Below are 17,321 nucleotides of genomic sequence, written 5' to 3'. Positions count from 1 at the left end.
TCAGTGATTTCTCACACACAGGTACATCATAATTGATTTGCAGGAAAACAGTAATAAAGACAAAATTTCGAAAGCAAATAAATACACAAAATAAAAACTTGTTGAGTTAGAATTCTATATTTATCAGGGGAAAAATCCTACAAAACGAAGGTAAAATAAAAAAGTTTTTTATACAGATCAAATCCAAAAGATTAGTTGCAAACAGCTCTGCACTGCAAAAAATATTAGTAAAATTTCTTCAGAAGGCAGAAAAGTGATACAAGAAGGAAACTCAAATCTCAAGAGAGCAATGAAAGTGCTTGAAATGGCAAACATACAGATAAATACAAAAACCTCTTAATCTTTTTAAAATCGCTTGAAAAGACTTTGTTCAAGACAAAAAAATTATATATTGTGGGGCCTACAGCATATATAAGAGTGAAATGTATGGAAGCACTAGCCTAAAGGATGAAAAGGGAAGTGGAAGTGTAATACTGCAAAGGTCTTCAGTTATATGTGAAGCAGTGTATTATTTAAAATGTCTTCCAATAATACACATATTAATAGCAGATACTAAAAAGTTAAAACAAAGAGGTATAGCTGATGAGCCAATGGTGGAGATAAAATACTAAATTAATCTAGAAGACTGCAGTTAAAGAGTAAACCAAAAGACCAGATAAGACAACAGAAAACAAATAGCAAGGTTGTATATTTAAATCTAACCATATTAACACATCAAATATGGATGATCTAAACATGCATATTAAAAGACAAAGATTTTAAGATTAGATAATAAAGCAAGATCCAACTCTATGCTGTATACAAGAAACCTTCTTTAAATATAAAGCCACAGAAAGATTAAAAGGATGGAAAAATATGCCACGCAAACACTAAACATAAGAAATCTGGAGTGACTATGTGAATATCAGACAAAGCGGACTTCAGAACAAGAAATGTTACCAGAGGCTGGGCGCAGTGGCTCACACCTGTAATCCCAGCACTTTGGGAGGCTGAGGCAGGTGGATCACAAGGTCAGAAGTTCAAGATCAGCCTGACCAACATGGTGAAACTCCATCTCTACTAAAAATACAAAAATTAGCTGGGCATGGTGGTGCGCACCTGTAATCCCAGCTACTCGGGAGGCTGAGGCAGGAGAATCACTTGAAGCCAGGAGGTGGAGGTTGCAGTAAGCCGAGATTGTGCCACTGCACTGCAGCCTGGGCGATAGACTGACTCTGTCTCAAAAAAAAAAAAAAAAAAAGAAAAGAAAAGAAAAAAAGAAATGTTACTAGAGTAAAAGAGAGACATAACATAATGACGGAAAGGTTGATTCACCAGGAAGACAGAATAATTTCAAATATATATGTACCTAATAACATAGCTTCAAAATATATGAAGCAAAGACTAACAGTATTGAAAGGTGAAATAAACAAATCCACAATTATAGTTGGTCTTTCAGTCATTCATATAACAGTAACAGAAAAGCACAAAGATACAGGAAGCTTGAACAAAACTATCAACCAATGGAGTCAACTGGCATTCATAGAACACTCCACACAAAAACAAGAGAACCTTTTCTTATAATATGCACCTGAACAGTCATAAACACAGACTATAAAAGGATTGAAATCATACAGAGTATGTATTGTGACCACAAATAAATTATAATAAAAATTAACTGGAAATTCTCCAATTATTTGGAAATTAACACATAACAAAAAAGCCACAGGAATCGAAGAAACCACATGGGAAAAGAGAAAGTACATTGAAAACTGAAAGAAAATGAAAAATCAGCATGCCACCATTTGTGGAATGCAGATATGGCAGAACTTAGAAGGAAATTTGTGGTATTACATGAGGCAGGTCTAAAATCAATGGTCTATACTTCCAACTTAAGGAAGTGGGAACAGAAGAGCAAATTAAACCTAAAATAAGGAGAGAAAAGAAAATGATAAAGACAGAAATCAACAAAAATAGAAAACAGAAAAATAATAGGAAAAAAATCAATGAATTCAAAAGGCAGCTATTTCTAAAGATCAATAACAAAATACACCTCTAGCCAAAGTGATCAAGAAAAAGGAAGAAGACACAAATTACCAATATTATAAACGTGAACAAGAGCTATCAGTCTAGATCCTATAGATATTAAAAGGATAAAAGGGATTATGATAAACAATTTTATGCCAATAAATCAATAACTTAGATAAAACGGACACATTCCTGGAAATATCTAAATTACTAAAAAAATTTAGGTTTTTAGATGGAAGAAATAGAAAAGATGAATAACACCTATCTAATGAAGCACTCAGATTCATAATCTTTAAATCTTTCTGAAAAAGAAAATTCTCATTCCAGATAGCTTCACTGATGAACTCTAACAAACATTTAAGGAAGATATAATACCAACCCTACTCACTCTTTATTTAGAAATAGAGTTGGAATACTTCCTAACTCATGTTTTAAAGACAGTATTATCCTCATTAGAAATCAGGCAAAGACATTATAAGAAAGGGAAACTATGGCCAATATTTCTTATGAACATAGACACAAACATCTTTAACATAAATGTATCAATTTAAATTCAGTAATCAATCGTGCAGTATGGTTAAGTGAGGCCTATCCAGAAAAACAAGGTTGGTTTAAAATTGGAATATGAACCAATTCAATTCACCATATTCACAGGATTAAGAAGAAAATTTTAAGATAATCTCAATAGACGCAAGCAAGCTTTTTGGCCAAAATGATAAAAACTACTCAGTAAACTAGCAATAGAAGAGAACGCCCTCATCCTTTTTCAGGGCATCTGTGAAAACCCACAGCTCACGTCAAGACTGGGCACTGGGTACTAACAATCCCCACGATTGTTAACAAGACAAGATGCCCAGTCTCAGCACTCTGTCCAACATTCTGTAGAGGATGTCACAGTCAGTGGAACAGAGGAAATGCAAACAACGAAAGGCATACGTGTTGCTGGTGAAGGAAGAAATAAAGCTCCTTATTTACAGGTATTATGATTGTGAAATGGGGCAAATCCTAAAGAATCTACAAAAAAAGTCACTAGAACTAATAAATGAATTTAGCAAGGTTAATGCCTACAAAGTAAATATATAAAATCAGTTGTAGTTCTATATACGAGCAACACACTTCTGGAAATTGAAATTAAGAAGCAGTATCATTTATAACAGCATCAAAACATGAAACAGGAGCAGAATTAGAAAAACCTATGTAAGACCTATGCAGTGAAAATTATAAAACATTGCTGAGGGAAATTAAAGAAAACCTAAATAAATGATCTGTATACCATGCTCATGGATGGATAACTCAATATTGCTAAGATGGCAATCTTCCCAAATTGATCAATAGATTCAACACAATCTCATTAAAAATCCCACCAACCTTTTGTTTGTTTGTTCCTGGATACTTCAGTTTCTTGACAAAATGATTCTAAAATTTTGGCCGGGCATGGTGGCTCACATCTGTAATCCCAGCACTTTGGGAGGCCGAGGCGGGCAGATTACCTGAGGTCAGGAGTTCGAGACCAGCCTGGCCAACATGGTGAAACCCCGTCTCTACTAAAAAAATATAAAAATTAGCTGGGCGTGGTGGTGCATGCCTGTAGTCTCAGCTACTCCGAAGGCTGAGACAGGAGAATCGCTTGAACTCAGGAGGCGGAGTCTGCAGTGAGCCGAGATCGGGCCACTGCACTCCAGTGCAGTGCAGTCTAATTTCAAGACTAACAGAAAGCTTTAGTAATCAGGATAGTGTGATGTTGGCAGTTGCAGACGTACAGATCCATGGAACAAAATACAGAGTCCAGGAATAGACTCAACTATACATATATGGCCACTTAATTTTTTTACAAAGTTGTCAAGGTAGTTCAATGGAGAAAGAATATTCTCTTCAGCAAATGGTGCTGAAACAGTTGAATATTCAGACGAAAACATTTGAAACTAAAAAAGCCTCTGCCTCCACTTTACGTTATGCCGTGTACAAATGTCAACTTGAAATGGAATACAGACCTAAATGGTAAAGCCAAAACTGTAAAACTTCTGAAGAAAATCTGAATGAGCTTGATGCAGGTAAATATTTATAAAAGAGGATACCAAAACCATAATCCCTAAAAGAAAACGCTGATAAATCGGACTTCATCAAAATTTAAAATATCTGCTCTTTGAAAGACACTATCACTGCTTAACAAACCATCTCAGTCTGTAGTGACTGAAAACCACCACAATTTTCTGTTTGTCGTGATTGTGGGTTGAACAGGAAGTCCATCCACTGTACATGATGGAGTCCCTCACTCTGGGGCTGTGCACTCCTCATCTGGAACATCCACAGGTCCTCTTGTACCCTGGGGTCTGTCTTCATACAACCTCTACACAATCAGTAGTGGTTCTCCAAATAATCCATACTGTCAAGAGTAATTTTTTTTTTGAAACAGAGTCTCGCTCTGTTCTTGCCCAGGCTGGAGTACAGTGGCGTGATCTTGGCTCACTGCAACCTCTGCCTCCCAGGTTCAAGCAATCCTCCTGCCTCAGCCTCCCGAGTAGCTGGGACTACAGGCGTGTGCCACCACACCTGGCTAATTGTCATATTTTTAGTAGAGATGGGGTTTTGCCATGTTGGCCAGGCTGGTCTCGAACTCCTGACCTCAGATGATCCGCCCACCTCGGCCTCCCAAAGCGCTGAGATGACAGGCATGAGCCACCGCGCCCGGCCCAGGGGTAATTTTTGAAACGATTATTACACCACTGCAGAAGTATGAAGCATCAAGGAATTAACAAAAATACAGAATCTTTATGTAGAAAAATTTTAAATGCTATCAAAGGGCATGAAAGAACATCTAAATAAATGGTAGAATAACCATGTTGGTGAAAAATCGTTCTCAAAATTATAAAGTGTCCATGCCACATCATCCATTTAAAAAATGTTTTTTTGTATTTTCTAGTGCTTTGAAGCCTTGGAGCCTTGGAGCCTTGCCGGCCCTTCGAGGGCCCCTCCCAGGACCAGCCAGCTCTTACTGAAGTAACATTCTTACTGAAGTACCCTGTACAATTAAGGTGATTCAAAAGGAAGCTTCCAGCGGGAATTTTTAGCAATGGGGACAACTGCTTCCAAAATTTGGATGGAAAAATAAAATTCCCTGAATTCCTACTACAATTCTTGGGAAGAAGCGCCAACAGGAAGGAACCCCCTCTACAGTTACTAAGGCAGACGGTTGAAAGGTGTGAGACGGGAGTAAAGGAGTACGCGGACCGGCGGGTGAGACGGGAGTAAAGGAGTACGCGGACCGGCGGGTGAGACGGGGCAGCCAGAAGGAGCTTCAGGAACCCTTCTTTCTGTTCATGCTGGAAGTGGACCCACAAGTGGGAGTCTGTGATTGATACGTGGTGTTGAGAATATCAGGTCTCCATGCAGAGAAAAAAATCTTCAAATAGAATAAAATGCAACCATGAAAGGCAGAACTGAAAAAAGGTGTTAGTAGAAAATGAAGGAGAATATCTCTTTCTATCCTATAGATAACTCTAAAATTCAAAAATTAAACAAACAAAACAAAAATACTCAGCCTTACCAGAACAAGCAGGTACCTCGTGTTCTCAATGCACTTGGAGTATAGGAAACACTTCTCTGTGAGCTTACACTCTTAAAACAGAGACAAAACCAGAGCAAGAAGCCTCAGGGGTGTGGTTACCAGCCCCAGGGAGCTGTGGGGGGCTTCCAGGAGGTTCCTGACAACCACAGTGGGGGCTCCCTTTGTAGTTAAAGGGCCCTTAGGGTGGTTTTCCCAAAACTAAGTCCTAATGAGAAACTCATTTTTCCCCTGCTAGACAGAGAAAACTGCTTATACGTCCCCACCCAAGACCAACTTCTCTTAATCAAGCTTCCAGACCCTCCAGGTCTCAAGAACGTTCCATTACATAGCAAAACCAAAGCCTAAGTGCGAAGGCCCAGTGTGGGCGGAGGAATTTCCTTGCTGCTCCTCCACGCTTGCGCTGATTTCCCCATAAGCAGCCCCTCCCCCCCACCCCTCGCAGTCCCCAGGAGAAAACTGACTCCCACACACAAGAGTGCCCCAGCTCCCCACCCCCTGGGCACGTGCCCTCTGGACCATCCAACCCTTTCCAGCTGCAGCAGAGAAGGAGTCCCCGCTCTGGGCCCCAGGCCTTTCCTTCCTCTGAGCGCAGGATCCTTCCAGACTGAGATGGGCCCATGACACCCCCTCTCACAGGGGTTTTCAACGTCTCCTGTGAGGCTGGCCTGTTGCCTTCCACCCAGGAACATGTCCTGGGCCCCTTCCTTGAGCTGCTGCCCTGGATCCCAGCCTCCCGCCAAGCATCCATTTTCCTCCTCCTGCCCATCACGCTTCCTCCTTTCTCAGGTAGCTGGGAAAGAACCTCTGTAACTCCTGCCCACTCCACAGCACCCTGCAGGGTGGTGGTCTCCACCCTTGCTACTACCACTGGCTGGCCTTCCCAGTTCTCTCCTGGCCAGTCCTCCTGGATGGGGCAGTTCCGTGGACTCAGCCCCTCTGGGGGCCTCCGCTCCTTGGCCGCTCTCTGGGGCCTCCTTGGGTTCTGCTTGGTGAGGACGAGTGTGCCCCAGTCCTGCCCCCTGCTCTGCACAGCCCTTGGCCCTGTCACACCCACCCTCCCAGCTGTGCCCCCTTGTGTACTGACCCCAGAGCTGGGCCTCTGCGCCTCCTCCAAATGGTGCCTGTGACCCAAGGATCCACTGAGCTTCTACACCAAGGCCACGCTGCCCACAGTGGCTCCACCTAAGACCCCTCTGGGAGAGGGACTCCTCTTTCCACCGACCTTGGCTCAAGGACAACCTGCTGAACCTGCTTAGATTGCCGGGCAGTATGAGGTTCTTCCCCCAGCCTCCCCACCTCCTTCCCTGGGTTCCAACTCACTTTGCACTCTGCAGGTTAAAGCAGAAGGAATTTATTCTCTCCCAGTCTGGAGGCCAGAAGCCTGCGATCATGGCACCCTAGGCCTAGGCTCCCACTGAGGGCACTAGAGAGGACCTGCCCCAGGCCTCTCCAGCTCCTGGGAACTGCTTGCCTGTAGCAGCAGAACCCTGGCCTTCCCGTGGAGCTCTCTCTGTGTCTGTCTCTGAGCCCGAATCTCCCTCTCTATAGGGACACAAGCCATTTCAGACTAGGGCCCACCCTAATGACTTCCTCTTAACCTGATCATCTGCAAAGACCCTGTTTCCAAATAAGGTCGCGGCCACAGGTGCTGTGAGTTAGGACTTTTGCATCTTCTGGGGACACAGCCATGACTCTCTGGCAGCTCTCCCCATTGAATCTGGCTCTGCACCATCTCCAGCAGGTTTCCCCTCCACCACACACCGCTTCCTGGCCTGTGCTTCTGGGAGGACCCCACTTTCATGGCTCTCCAAGTCCAGTCCTGAGGCTGCTCTCATCCCAGGACTGGGACACCCTAGGGCCCCTCCTCTCCAGAGCACTCAGGCAGCAGGTGGGGCCGCCTGGATCGCTGGGGTGCAGGTGCTGCCCTGTGGCTGGCAGGCTTTGTGTCCTGGGCTTTCTTGATGATCAGTTCGGTGAGGAGCCTTGGGTGGCCTCGGGTGCTGGGCTCTGGTTTTGGGGATCAGAGCAAGTGGCCACTAAAAGCCCAGGAGGTGGGTGCAACGCTGGTGGCCGGGCCACAGAGCCACCAATGCCCACCAGCACACAGGGCTCACCCCATCCCCGTGGGTGTGGCACTTGGGACAGGTGCTGCTGCTAGGCATGGGCTGGGACTCTTATGGGGCAGGAATAAGGCCATGCAGCGGGTCTGGCCTGCCGGGGCCTTCTCTGTGCATGATATGTGGATGGCACAGACCCCTGGCCCGCACCCAGGTCTCAGACACAGAAGGGTCTCTGCCAGCCCGCTGCACTATGAGGTCCACAAGGGCGCAGGCAGGGTCACTGGAGGGGTCGGGGCACTCCCTGGCGTCTGCTGAGGATGGGGCCCAGCTGGGGCCAACACAGCAGTGACATCCCCAGGAGCCAGGACCCTGGGGGGTTGGCCAGGTGGCCCAAACCGGCTCTGTCTGGGTGAGGTCCGTTGGCCATGAAGGAACCAACAGGGCCAGCCGGGGTGAGGAAGCCGTGAGCACTGTGACCGAAGGCCTGCGTGAGTTCTGAAATCCACGCGTGTTCACCCGGAGGCAGGAGCCCATCCTACTCTCGCTCCGGCTAACTATGGGCCACACCCTGGGGCTCCTCACACGGCTCCTGAGCACCACAAGGGCAATGCCCGAGCCAAAGCAGCTACGGGTGAGAAAGCGCTGGGATCTCATCGCAGCCCCTGCACAACCAGCACGGACAGTCAGGGCCCCTATGTGCGCCTCCTGCCTGGGCCATCCCTGCGGGGCCTGAGGCCTGAGAGGTCCTGAGATCGGAGGGGTCCTGAGGTCTGAGGGGGTCCTGAGGCTTGAGGGGTCCTGAGATCTGAGGGGATCCCGAGGTCTGGGGGGTCCTAAGGTCGAGTGGACCTCAGGCGGGAGTCGCCTGGGCTGAGGCGCGGCTGGAAGAAGCTCCCTCAGCCCGGGGCAGCTTCCAGGGTCGCCGGTGCGAGCTAGGAGCCCAACGAATAAGAAGAATGGCGTGGGGCCTTGGCCGGAACAGCCCGGGGCTCGGCACCCAGGGCCTGGCCCGCCTTGCGCGTAAGCTGGACGCGCGCCCGCCCCTTCCTCCCTCCCCGCGAGCAGGCGGGCCGAGCGGCGGAAGGGGACGACGTGGCAGCCTCGCGGGCCCCGGCGACCTCCCTTTCTCCTGGCGCAGACCCTGCCGGGGATCCCTGTGCTCCAGTGGCTGCAGGAGGCGCCCCCGGTCCCCAACGGCCCCGGCCCCCGACAGACCCCAGAGAAACCACCAGGGAGCGGAACTCCGGCTGGTGCCGCCCCTGCCGGCCGGCGGGAGGCGAGGCTTCCAGGGACGCCCCGCCCCGGCCCCGCCCCGGCCGGCGCTCCCGCTCCGCCCACGTCACCTCCCGCGCCTGCGCGCCCGGCCCGCTCCAGCCGCCGCGCATCCTCGGCCCGCGCCCCGAGACCCGCGCCCAGCTAGCCCCGGCCCCGCTCGGCGCCCCAGGCAGCTCGGCTGCGCTCGCCGCGGGACGGCGCGGCCATGAGGCTGCGGGGATGCGGACCCCGGGCCGCCCCTGCCTCCAGCGCAGGGGCCAGCGACGCTCGGCTGCTGGCGCCCCCGGGGCGGAACCCCTTCGTGCACGAGCTGCGCCTCAGCGCCCTGCAGAAGGCCCAGGTGGGTGCCCAGGGCGCGCGGCCCCGGGAGCCGGCGCGGACGCCAGGGATGCTGGGGCCAGGGAGGCGCGGCCGAGGAGGAGCCGGGGAGGGGGCCTGGGGCGCGGCGCGGCCCTGCGAGCCGCGGCGCCTTCCCTCCCCGCGGCCGCCCCTCAGCTCGCGTCCCCGCCGCCCGCACCCGATGCCTCGGTCCCTGCGCCGGCTTCCCGCCGCCCGCACGCGCATCCTGGTCCCTCAGCGCCTTCCTCGGGGTCCCCGCTTCCCATCCCCGCCCCGCGTTCTGCTCCTCCCCCCAGACCCCTGCACCCTGAACCGGGCCCACAACCCTTTCTCTGCCTCCCAGAGCCCCGACCTCGGCTCCCGCGGGAGCCTGGACCCGCATCCCGGTCCCCGCGCTCGTCCCTGGTCCGGGCCCCGCCCGCCTTGGCAGGCCCTGCGCGCAGCCCGGGGACTCCGGAGCGGCTTTGCCTGGACGCGGCCCGCGGGCGGGAGGGCACCGCGGCGCTGGGTGAGCCTCGTGTGCGGGGCCTGGTGGTGCCCGGGACAGGGCGCGCAGGCGGTGCGGGTCCCCTGTAGGGTCCCCTGTAGGCGCACGGGTCTCCCTGCTCTGCGGCCGCACGTTGCCTAAGGGATGCTTTCTCGGGGCTGGTCTGACCCGAATCAACTTTATGCAACCTGGGCTGCCACGTGGGAGGGAACGGTTTGCTGAGATCCTGCGATGGGACAGTGGTGAGGGGAGACCCGGGGACGTCGTGGGGAGGGGGCCGCTCGCTGCAGGAAGCTGCACCGGGGATGTGCTGGCTCAGCCTGGCTTTTCCGGCTACCTGGCTGCCAGCTGGGCTTGCAGTTACCTGAGATCCACTCTCAAGAGGACCTTACTTTTGACTCTAATTCCTAGAAGCAAGCACTGTTTCGGGGCCTATGGGGCTGTCCGGTTTGTAGGGAGCACGCTTCCAATGGTGAGAATAGATTTCCGGGAAGATGGAGGTTTGTTAATGCATGAAGTACTTTATCTGAAAGAACCCTGAAGTGAAAAGTTCTTGAGGCCAGTTTGAGGTGGTCATTTTCCCAGGACGCCTGCTTTTGCTCAAAGCCCCTTGATGCGGCTGGTCCTCAGGGTATGGAAGGGGATGGGGAGCAGGAGAGCCCGATGGTGCCGCCCCTCCTGGTGACACACAGGGTGAGGTCGTCCCCAGCCTGGCTCCCAGGCCCTGGCCCCCGTCTCCCTGTGTGTCGGGAGCTGGACTCTGGGGCTGGGGCGGTGCCGGCCCCTCTGCCGCCGCTCTGCCTGGCCCTCTGTCTGCCACATGCTGTCAGCTGCCGTGTGCTGTGCCCCTCAAAGGAGGGCTTGGGACACGGTCGCTCATTCTGTGCCCCTCAACCATTCCTCCTCTTCAATCCTCACCCCCACCCAGCCACCAGGCTCTCTCCCTGGTCACTCTCCCTGAGTCACTCCCAGCAGGCTTTCTTCCTCCTGCACTCTGCTGCTCGGAAGCCCTCCCTGCTGCTCGGAAGCCCTCAGCGGGGACGCCCCCGGATGAAATTCGAACCCCTGCTGTGGTTTCCAGGGCTTCCCCAGCCCTGCTCCTGCCCCAGCTATGGCTGCCTCAGGTGTGCTCCCTCTTCCTGCCTTTCCTACTCCCTCCTGGCTCCCTGTGGGGGAAACATCAAGCCCCTCCCTGGAGGTCCCCGGAGGCCACTTCATCATCCCTGTCATAGTTGCAGCCCCCGGTTGAGGTGTGTTCTGTCCAAAAGTGTGCACCCACTGCCCTGGCGAGAAGCAGGGCAGAGACTCTCATGGGTAGGTACAGATGTCAGGGCACAGCCAGAGTGCCCACGGGGGCCTGCTTTCCTCCCCGAGACCTCAGGGTGCAAGCTGCTCCCAGTGGCTCTTGGGCAGGGGGTCACCGAGAGGCTCCTGGTCCCGAGATTGAAGGCTTTGGGCCGCTGTTCTCCCTAGGGCCGAAGCCAGGCAGAGATCCTGGCTTGAGGTGTTGGGGCCTCTCAGAGAGGGGGCTTGCTTTGTTGCCACTTCAGAGGCTCCATCTGAGGAATTAGGTGTGTTTGTACATCCAGTCGTTTCTGCTGGATGTCTGCAATGTGTGGCTCAAGGGTATACAGTTTGTAAACGTTCTCAAAGTTCTCTGCAGAAACATTTTGCTTTTCACCAAGCATTGCTTTGCAAAGCTTTTACTTTGATGTGATATATTCTTGTAAAGTTTCCACAGAGTGAAATAGCCTATCTTTCAAGCCAAGAAAGCCTTCTTCCCCAAAGAAAGAAATGGGTCCAGTAGTGGCTGACACACTCAAGAACCCGCAGAAACCCAGCTAAGTTCCCAGTTGAGATAAACCAGCGAGTACCTGCATTTACCTGTGAGCATTTGCCGCCTGGGAGGGGCTGCTGTGTGTCTTCGGATTAGCGCCATGCGGGGACACCTCCTCCTCCAGCCAGCCCATCTGTCATTTAACTACAGATTTAGTGAGGAGCTTAAGTATCTCTTTGGACAGAAAACAGCACATTAAGATCTGAAAAGAGATATCAAAGCCATCAGGGTCTGTAATACGTGCAATGTTTTAATCCTCTGGCTAAAGCAAGGATATAGATTTAGTAGAGAGCGGTAAATAGTATGGTACAGGATCTTAGTGAGTTCAGCTGAGGTTCTTCATAGTCACACATTCATGTATCGTTTTGGAGTCATGAAGTGGTTTCTGTCACCCAGGGTTTTCTCGGTACTTTCCTTGGAATCTGTGGGTATGAGTATTTCCCACTATGGTTCTGATGCGTTTTCCCCATTTCTTTTTTTTTTTGAGACAGTCTCTCTCTGTCACCCAGGCTGGAGTGCAGAGGCGCGATATCGGCTCACTACAAGCTTCGCCTCCCGGGTTCACGCCATTCTCCCGCCTCAGCCTCCCGAATAGCTGGGACTATAGGCGCCCGCCACCATGCCCGGCTAATTTTTTTTTGTATTTTTAGTAGAGACGGGGTTTCACCGTGTTAGCCAGGATGGTCTTGATCTCCTGACCTTGTGATCCTCCCGCCTCGGCCTCCCAAAGTGCTGGGATTACAGGCGTGAGCCACCGCGCCCGGCCCATTTTCCCCATTTCTAAAGTCTCTGCTGCTCGGAACCAGAGTTGGCAAGAACTTACATCCTGGAAAGCATAATGCCTTCCTGTGCACCTTGGAGCTGAGTCCTTGGACGGGCGTTGCTGTCTCAGAGTGGAGGAGGCTGCTGGGTGCCCGCCTGCCCACGCTGGCTAATCCACAGAGAGGATTATGATGAGGGTTGAGTCCAGGGACAGATTCTGCCCCTCCCTGCCTGGTGGCCCTGCATAGAATTTACCCAAAAGTGGGCCATCTTTTTCTCCACATTTTTATACAAATACCTGAGTTGTGATTTTTTTTAAAAACTCAGGAGCAGAACTCTGCCCTCTCAGCCTCGCTCCTGAGTCCAGCGTGGCCACTGCAGAACAGGAATTCGTGTGCCTGCACACGTTGCTGGGCTCCTCACGTGCATGGCTGTGTTTGCAGTGTGTTCTTGACCCTTGGTGCCCTCCAGGCACACATGCACGGGGATGGGGGTTCCTCAAGCTTCTCTGAGCTGCTCCTGCTGCCCACTGGGTCCCTGGGTGCTGCCTGCCTGGATTCAGTAAGACTGGCTCTTCGCTCAGCCCCATTGCCGGGCAGTGGATGTGGAGGGGTGGGGTGGGCCAAGGAGCCCTGGGCAGTGTACCTGGTGGGAGCGCAGGGCAGCCACACCCTGTGGAGGATGTGCAGGAGAGTGCCTGTCCCTTGGGGAGGATGGAGAAGGCCAGGGCTGTACAGGGCCTGCTGTCTCCCTGGATGCCTCAGAGGCCTTGGAGACGGTGCCAGGCCCATGGCCCCCAGCTTCCTTCTGATGACCTGGGTGTGATGGTGCCAACTGTTTTGGCCCAGTAGAGGCCCAAGCATCATTTTCCCGTGTCCTCGCCTCTGGTCACTGTCATCCTTTGCCCCAGGAAGCACAGGTGAGGACACAGAGGCCCAGCTGCTGTGCCGTCTCCCAGGCAGGGAGGGCAGCGTGGGCTGGCTTAGCATGGATGCCTGCCCTCGCCTCACAAGGAGCCCTGACCTTAGGGAACTGGCTTTTTTCTCAAAGTCATTGAGAGCGTTCCTGTAATCCTGTCTAATTTTCCGAATGAATTTTCCGAATGACGCACTCGTGAAACTTAGTTGTGGTTAACTTTGCAAAATGGGAAGGGGGGTTCAAAATTGGAAAAGACTTTACTTTTCATTTTTTATAGCATTCTGTCCTAAAACTTGGGTTTCTAATATGAGTGTGTGTATGAGAATATGTGTGTACACACACGCATACACATATACATAAGGGCATACACAGGCATATACATGCGAGTGTACCCAAACATCCACATAAGCATACCCACATACACACAGAAGCTCACGCACATAGTTTTGTTTTACAGCTGACAGCAAAGCACCATCAGTTTCATGCAGAAGCCCGTGATTGTGACCCAAAGTTCGTCTTAAACGGACACTGTCTTTGCACTCCTGTTTCATCGTGAGAAAGAGCCCTTTATCTTATATTGTCAGCACGCATCTGTGCCAACTTTTAAAACTCTGCAGCTTCTGGGTCTGTTTCAGGACGCCAGGCTGGCGTGAGCCATGGGAGCTGCTTTCTTCCCCCACTCATGCACCCTGCTCTGCACGCTTCCTGCAGGCACGGTTCCTTTCTCACATCAGCCCAAGTGAGACAACACCTTTCCATTCCCAGACAGGAGATGACACCCAGGGCGCCTCCTTCACTGCCTGTGGTCGTGGCTCCGGAACTCTAAAGGAGCACATGTTTTTACACATTTCAGAATGATGCTGGCCTCTTGCCTGGGTCCGGCCCCCTATCGTCATTGGCACTCAGGGCTGCTCCTTCCTCCCACTGGAACACGGGGCCATGTGGGTTCTGCTCCTGCCTCTGCTTGCTGTTCACAGCCACGGTCGGTGCCGGCCGCAGCAGGTGCATTTTAAGTTTTTACTGTGGGCCGGGCGCAACGGCTCACGCCTGTAATCCCAGCACTTTGGGAGGCCGAGGGGGGCGGATCATGAGGTCGGGAGATCGAGACCATGCTGGCTAACACGGTGAAACCCCGTCTCTACTAAAAATACAAAAAATTAGACGGGCGTCATGGCAGGCGCCTGCAGTCCCAGCCACCCGGGGGAGGCTGAGGCAGGAGAATGGCGTGAACCCAGGAGGCGGAGCTCGCAGTGAGCGGAGATCGCACCTCTGCACTCCAGCCTGGGCGACTGAGCCGGACTCCGTCTCCAAAAAGAAAAAGATAAAGAAAAAGTTTTTACTGTGCCCGGGACAAGCAACCTGGGGTAAGACATCAGCTCTGTCTTATATTTTTTTCTCTTTTTTCAGCTGTGTTTTTTTTCCGCTTTAAACCACGCATTGCCTTTTCTCTGGAAGGCGTCCAGCCAGTCACCCGGCCCAGGCCCTTCATCCCATGCATGGGGCCACGGTGCATCCCCCATCCTGTGGGACCCAGGGTCAGGAGTGGGTGGGCTCGAGAGAGGCCGCAGGGCCGTGCTCAGAGTGGGGCGAGAACCCTGAGGCATCCGTCAGCCCTGCGGGTTCACTTCTGCATTAGTCCATGTGAGCCGTCATCAGACTTTGCAAATGCTTCCTCTCTGATGTCCACTTTCTTTAGTAAGAGGAGGCAGGCGGCCCACAGCTGCGTTCAGAATGCATTCCGGATGCAGCTCTCCTGAGCCCTCCGACCTCGTCCCCTTGTCCCCTCGTCCCCCATGTGGGGAGGCACTGCCAGGGGTGGGGGCTCCTGTCTGGGAACAGCGGCCTTTTCCAAACCTTGATTTTACTCTTGAATTTGACACGTCGCCTCTGTTCCTAGATGAACTGTAGTCTTTAGAAAATGTCAAGCTATGGTCACTACTTGCTTCCATTTTATTTAAATCGTTTCTTCCTAACATTGGCTTTTTTTTTTGCAGTTGAATTATCTATTTCTCATATAAACATGTTAGGATTTTGTGCCTGAAAAAGTGGCCACTCAGGAGCCCTGCTGCAGGAGCCGGGCGCGGGACTCGACTACCACACTTGCTGGGTGTCTGGCCCATGCCCGGTGCCTCCTGTGCCCGCAGGGGCAGAGCGCCCTCGAGTGCTGGGAGGGCCCAGGCAGCGGAGAACGTGGCTCCCTGTCCCGCTCCGTCTCACCGCTCTTGTCTGAGAAGGCGCCCTGTGCTGTACTGCTTGGGCATGACTGGTTGGGAGTGTCCAAGCTAGGCTTCCACGAGGTCACCTGTCTTGCTAAGCCATGTCCCTGCCTCTGACACAGAGACTGCAGGAGGAGCCCTCCTGACCTTCCTCTTCCTGTTTCCAGGGCCCTCACCCCCACGCGGCCCATGACAAAAGTGCTATGGTTCCCAGGATGGCCAGGAGCCGCGACTGTCCCCTCCCAGTCCTGTGGGCCTCCTGTGGGTGCTGGGGCATGCTTACCATTCCCGGTTACTGTTTCCAGCATTTCCAGTGTAAACCTTTAATCTAGCTGTGAATCATTCTGAAAATGAGCCCGGAAAAAAGCATGATGCTAGGCTTGTGTTTGGAAATAACATTATTTTCTAATGTGATCAGTGTTTGTCCCTCTGAAACCCACGTCCTTTTGCAACCCTGGGGTATACTTTTTGCTGTATTAAAACCAATGCATCCCTGGCTTCTCAGCCACGTGCCGGCAGCATGAGCTTAGGTGTGTTAAAGGTGAGGTGCTGTTCTTGAACTTCCAGCACAGTCAGCTCCCAGCTTCCCTCAGTGTGGTCTTTCCTCTGCTGTGACTGGTGGCCCTCCAACCTCATCCCCTGTGCCCTCGTCCCCTGTGTGGGGAGACACTGCTGGGGTGGGGACTGGTACCTGGGGACAGCAGCCTTTTCCAAACCTGGATTTTACTCTTGAATTTCACACTTCCCTCTTAGAGCCAGAGGAGTGAGTTATTTCCTCTTAAAGATATTTGCCACATACAAGCTTAAAAAAAAAAAAAAAAGGAAAGAAAGAAAACAGTTTCTCTCCCAGTTCTAAATGTTTTAAAACCCTTGGGGTAGAACCAAAACTGGGCCAAGGTACTGGAGGGCAAGGGCCCTGGAGCCAGGGAGGGCTGGTGTCCAAGCACAGACAGTGGGGATGCCGCCGGGCTGGGCAGGCGTGGATCAGCATGGAATGCCTGGGCTCCTTAGAGTGGAGTCTGTTTGTTCTCCTAGGCTACCCTGGAGGGGTTAGATCCACCTTTCTGCAGCAGTGAGTCATTGTCTCCATCAGGGAAGAGTCATGGTCACCTGTGTGCCATGTGAATCATCATTGTGACATCCTCATGGGTCCCATGCATCCATCAAGCTCAGCACATCCCCGACTAGACCTGTCCTGTCCCTGTGCCAGGCTGTCTTTGCCCAGTCAGTGGCCCCAGGACCACGTGGCGCCTGTGCCGGTGGGGAAGTCTCTGTAAAGAGTGGGCTCTCCTCTCCCTCACCTTAGAGCGATCAGGTCATTTCTGCCTCCCCCACAACTGCCACCGGGCAGTGGCCTCCAGCCCCCAGCAGCCCTCCCTCTCTGTCCACAGCTGCACGTCAGGCTGGTCACCTCTGTCCCTCCCTGCACTCAGAGGAGTGGACTTACTTGCCAGGGCCCACAGCCCCTGCCCACTCCCGTTCTACCCACTGGCTGAGCAGGGGTCAGCCTTGCCTCACAGACGTTACTGGTGGGCCAGGGGCTCCCTGCAGCTGGGGGAAGCAGGATGTCCTGGGTGGAGGGTCTCCCATAGCCAGGGACAGGGCCAGGATGTGCTTGGTGGGCTCCCTGGAGATGGTGGCGCAGACCCAGAATTGTGGGGACAGAGGCACTCCTGCAGCTCGGGGGAGTGGGGGTGAGCCAGGATGTTCCGGGGGTCCCCCTGTATTTTCCCGTAGTGTGGAGCAGGGTGTACAGGGCAGGCTGGGGGCTCCTGCAGCTAAGGGGGTGGGACTTAGGCCAGGATGTTCTGTGTGGGTGGCAGTGGGAGGTGGGGGAGGGTCCCAGTATCTGTAG

The 17,321-nt window shown here is 52.4% G+C and overlaps 1 protein-coding gene across 2 annotated transcripts in view; it reads left to right on the top strand.

The window, feature by feature from the left end:
• The first annotated feature begins 8,953 nt into the window (after positions 1-8,953).
• LPCAT1 (lysophosphatidylcholine acyltransferase 1) overlaps positions 8,954-17,321 on the top strand; it is a 65,453-nt gene continuing 57,085 nt past the window's right edge. Inside the window, exon 1 of one of the 2 annotated variants that reach the window (XM_016952907.4) lies at positions 8,954-9,247. In XM_016952907.4, coding sequence (XP_016808396.1) covers positions 9,113-9,247 — 135 coding nt within the window. In that variant the 5' untranslated portion in view covers positions 8,954-9,112. The remainder of the gene's footprint in view (positions 9,248-17,321) is intronic. The other variant, XR_010157114.1, reaches the window with a different exon arrangement.

The sequence above is a fragment of the Pan troglodytes genome, chromosome 4 (genome assembly GCF_028858775.2).
Source record: "Pan troglodytes isolate AG18354 chromosome 4, NHGRI_mPanTro3-v2.0_pri, whole genome shotgun sequence".
In the NCBI taxonomy this organism is placed as follows: domain Eukaryota; kingdom Metazoa; phylum Chordata; class Mammalia; order Primates; family Hominidae; genus Pan; species Pan troglodytes.
This window is presented reverse-complemented; position numbering and strand designations above follow the sequence as displayed.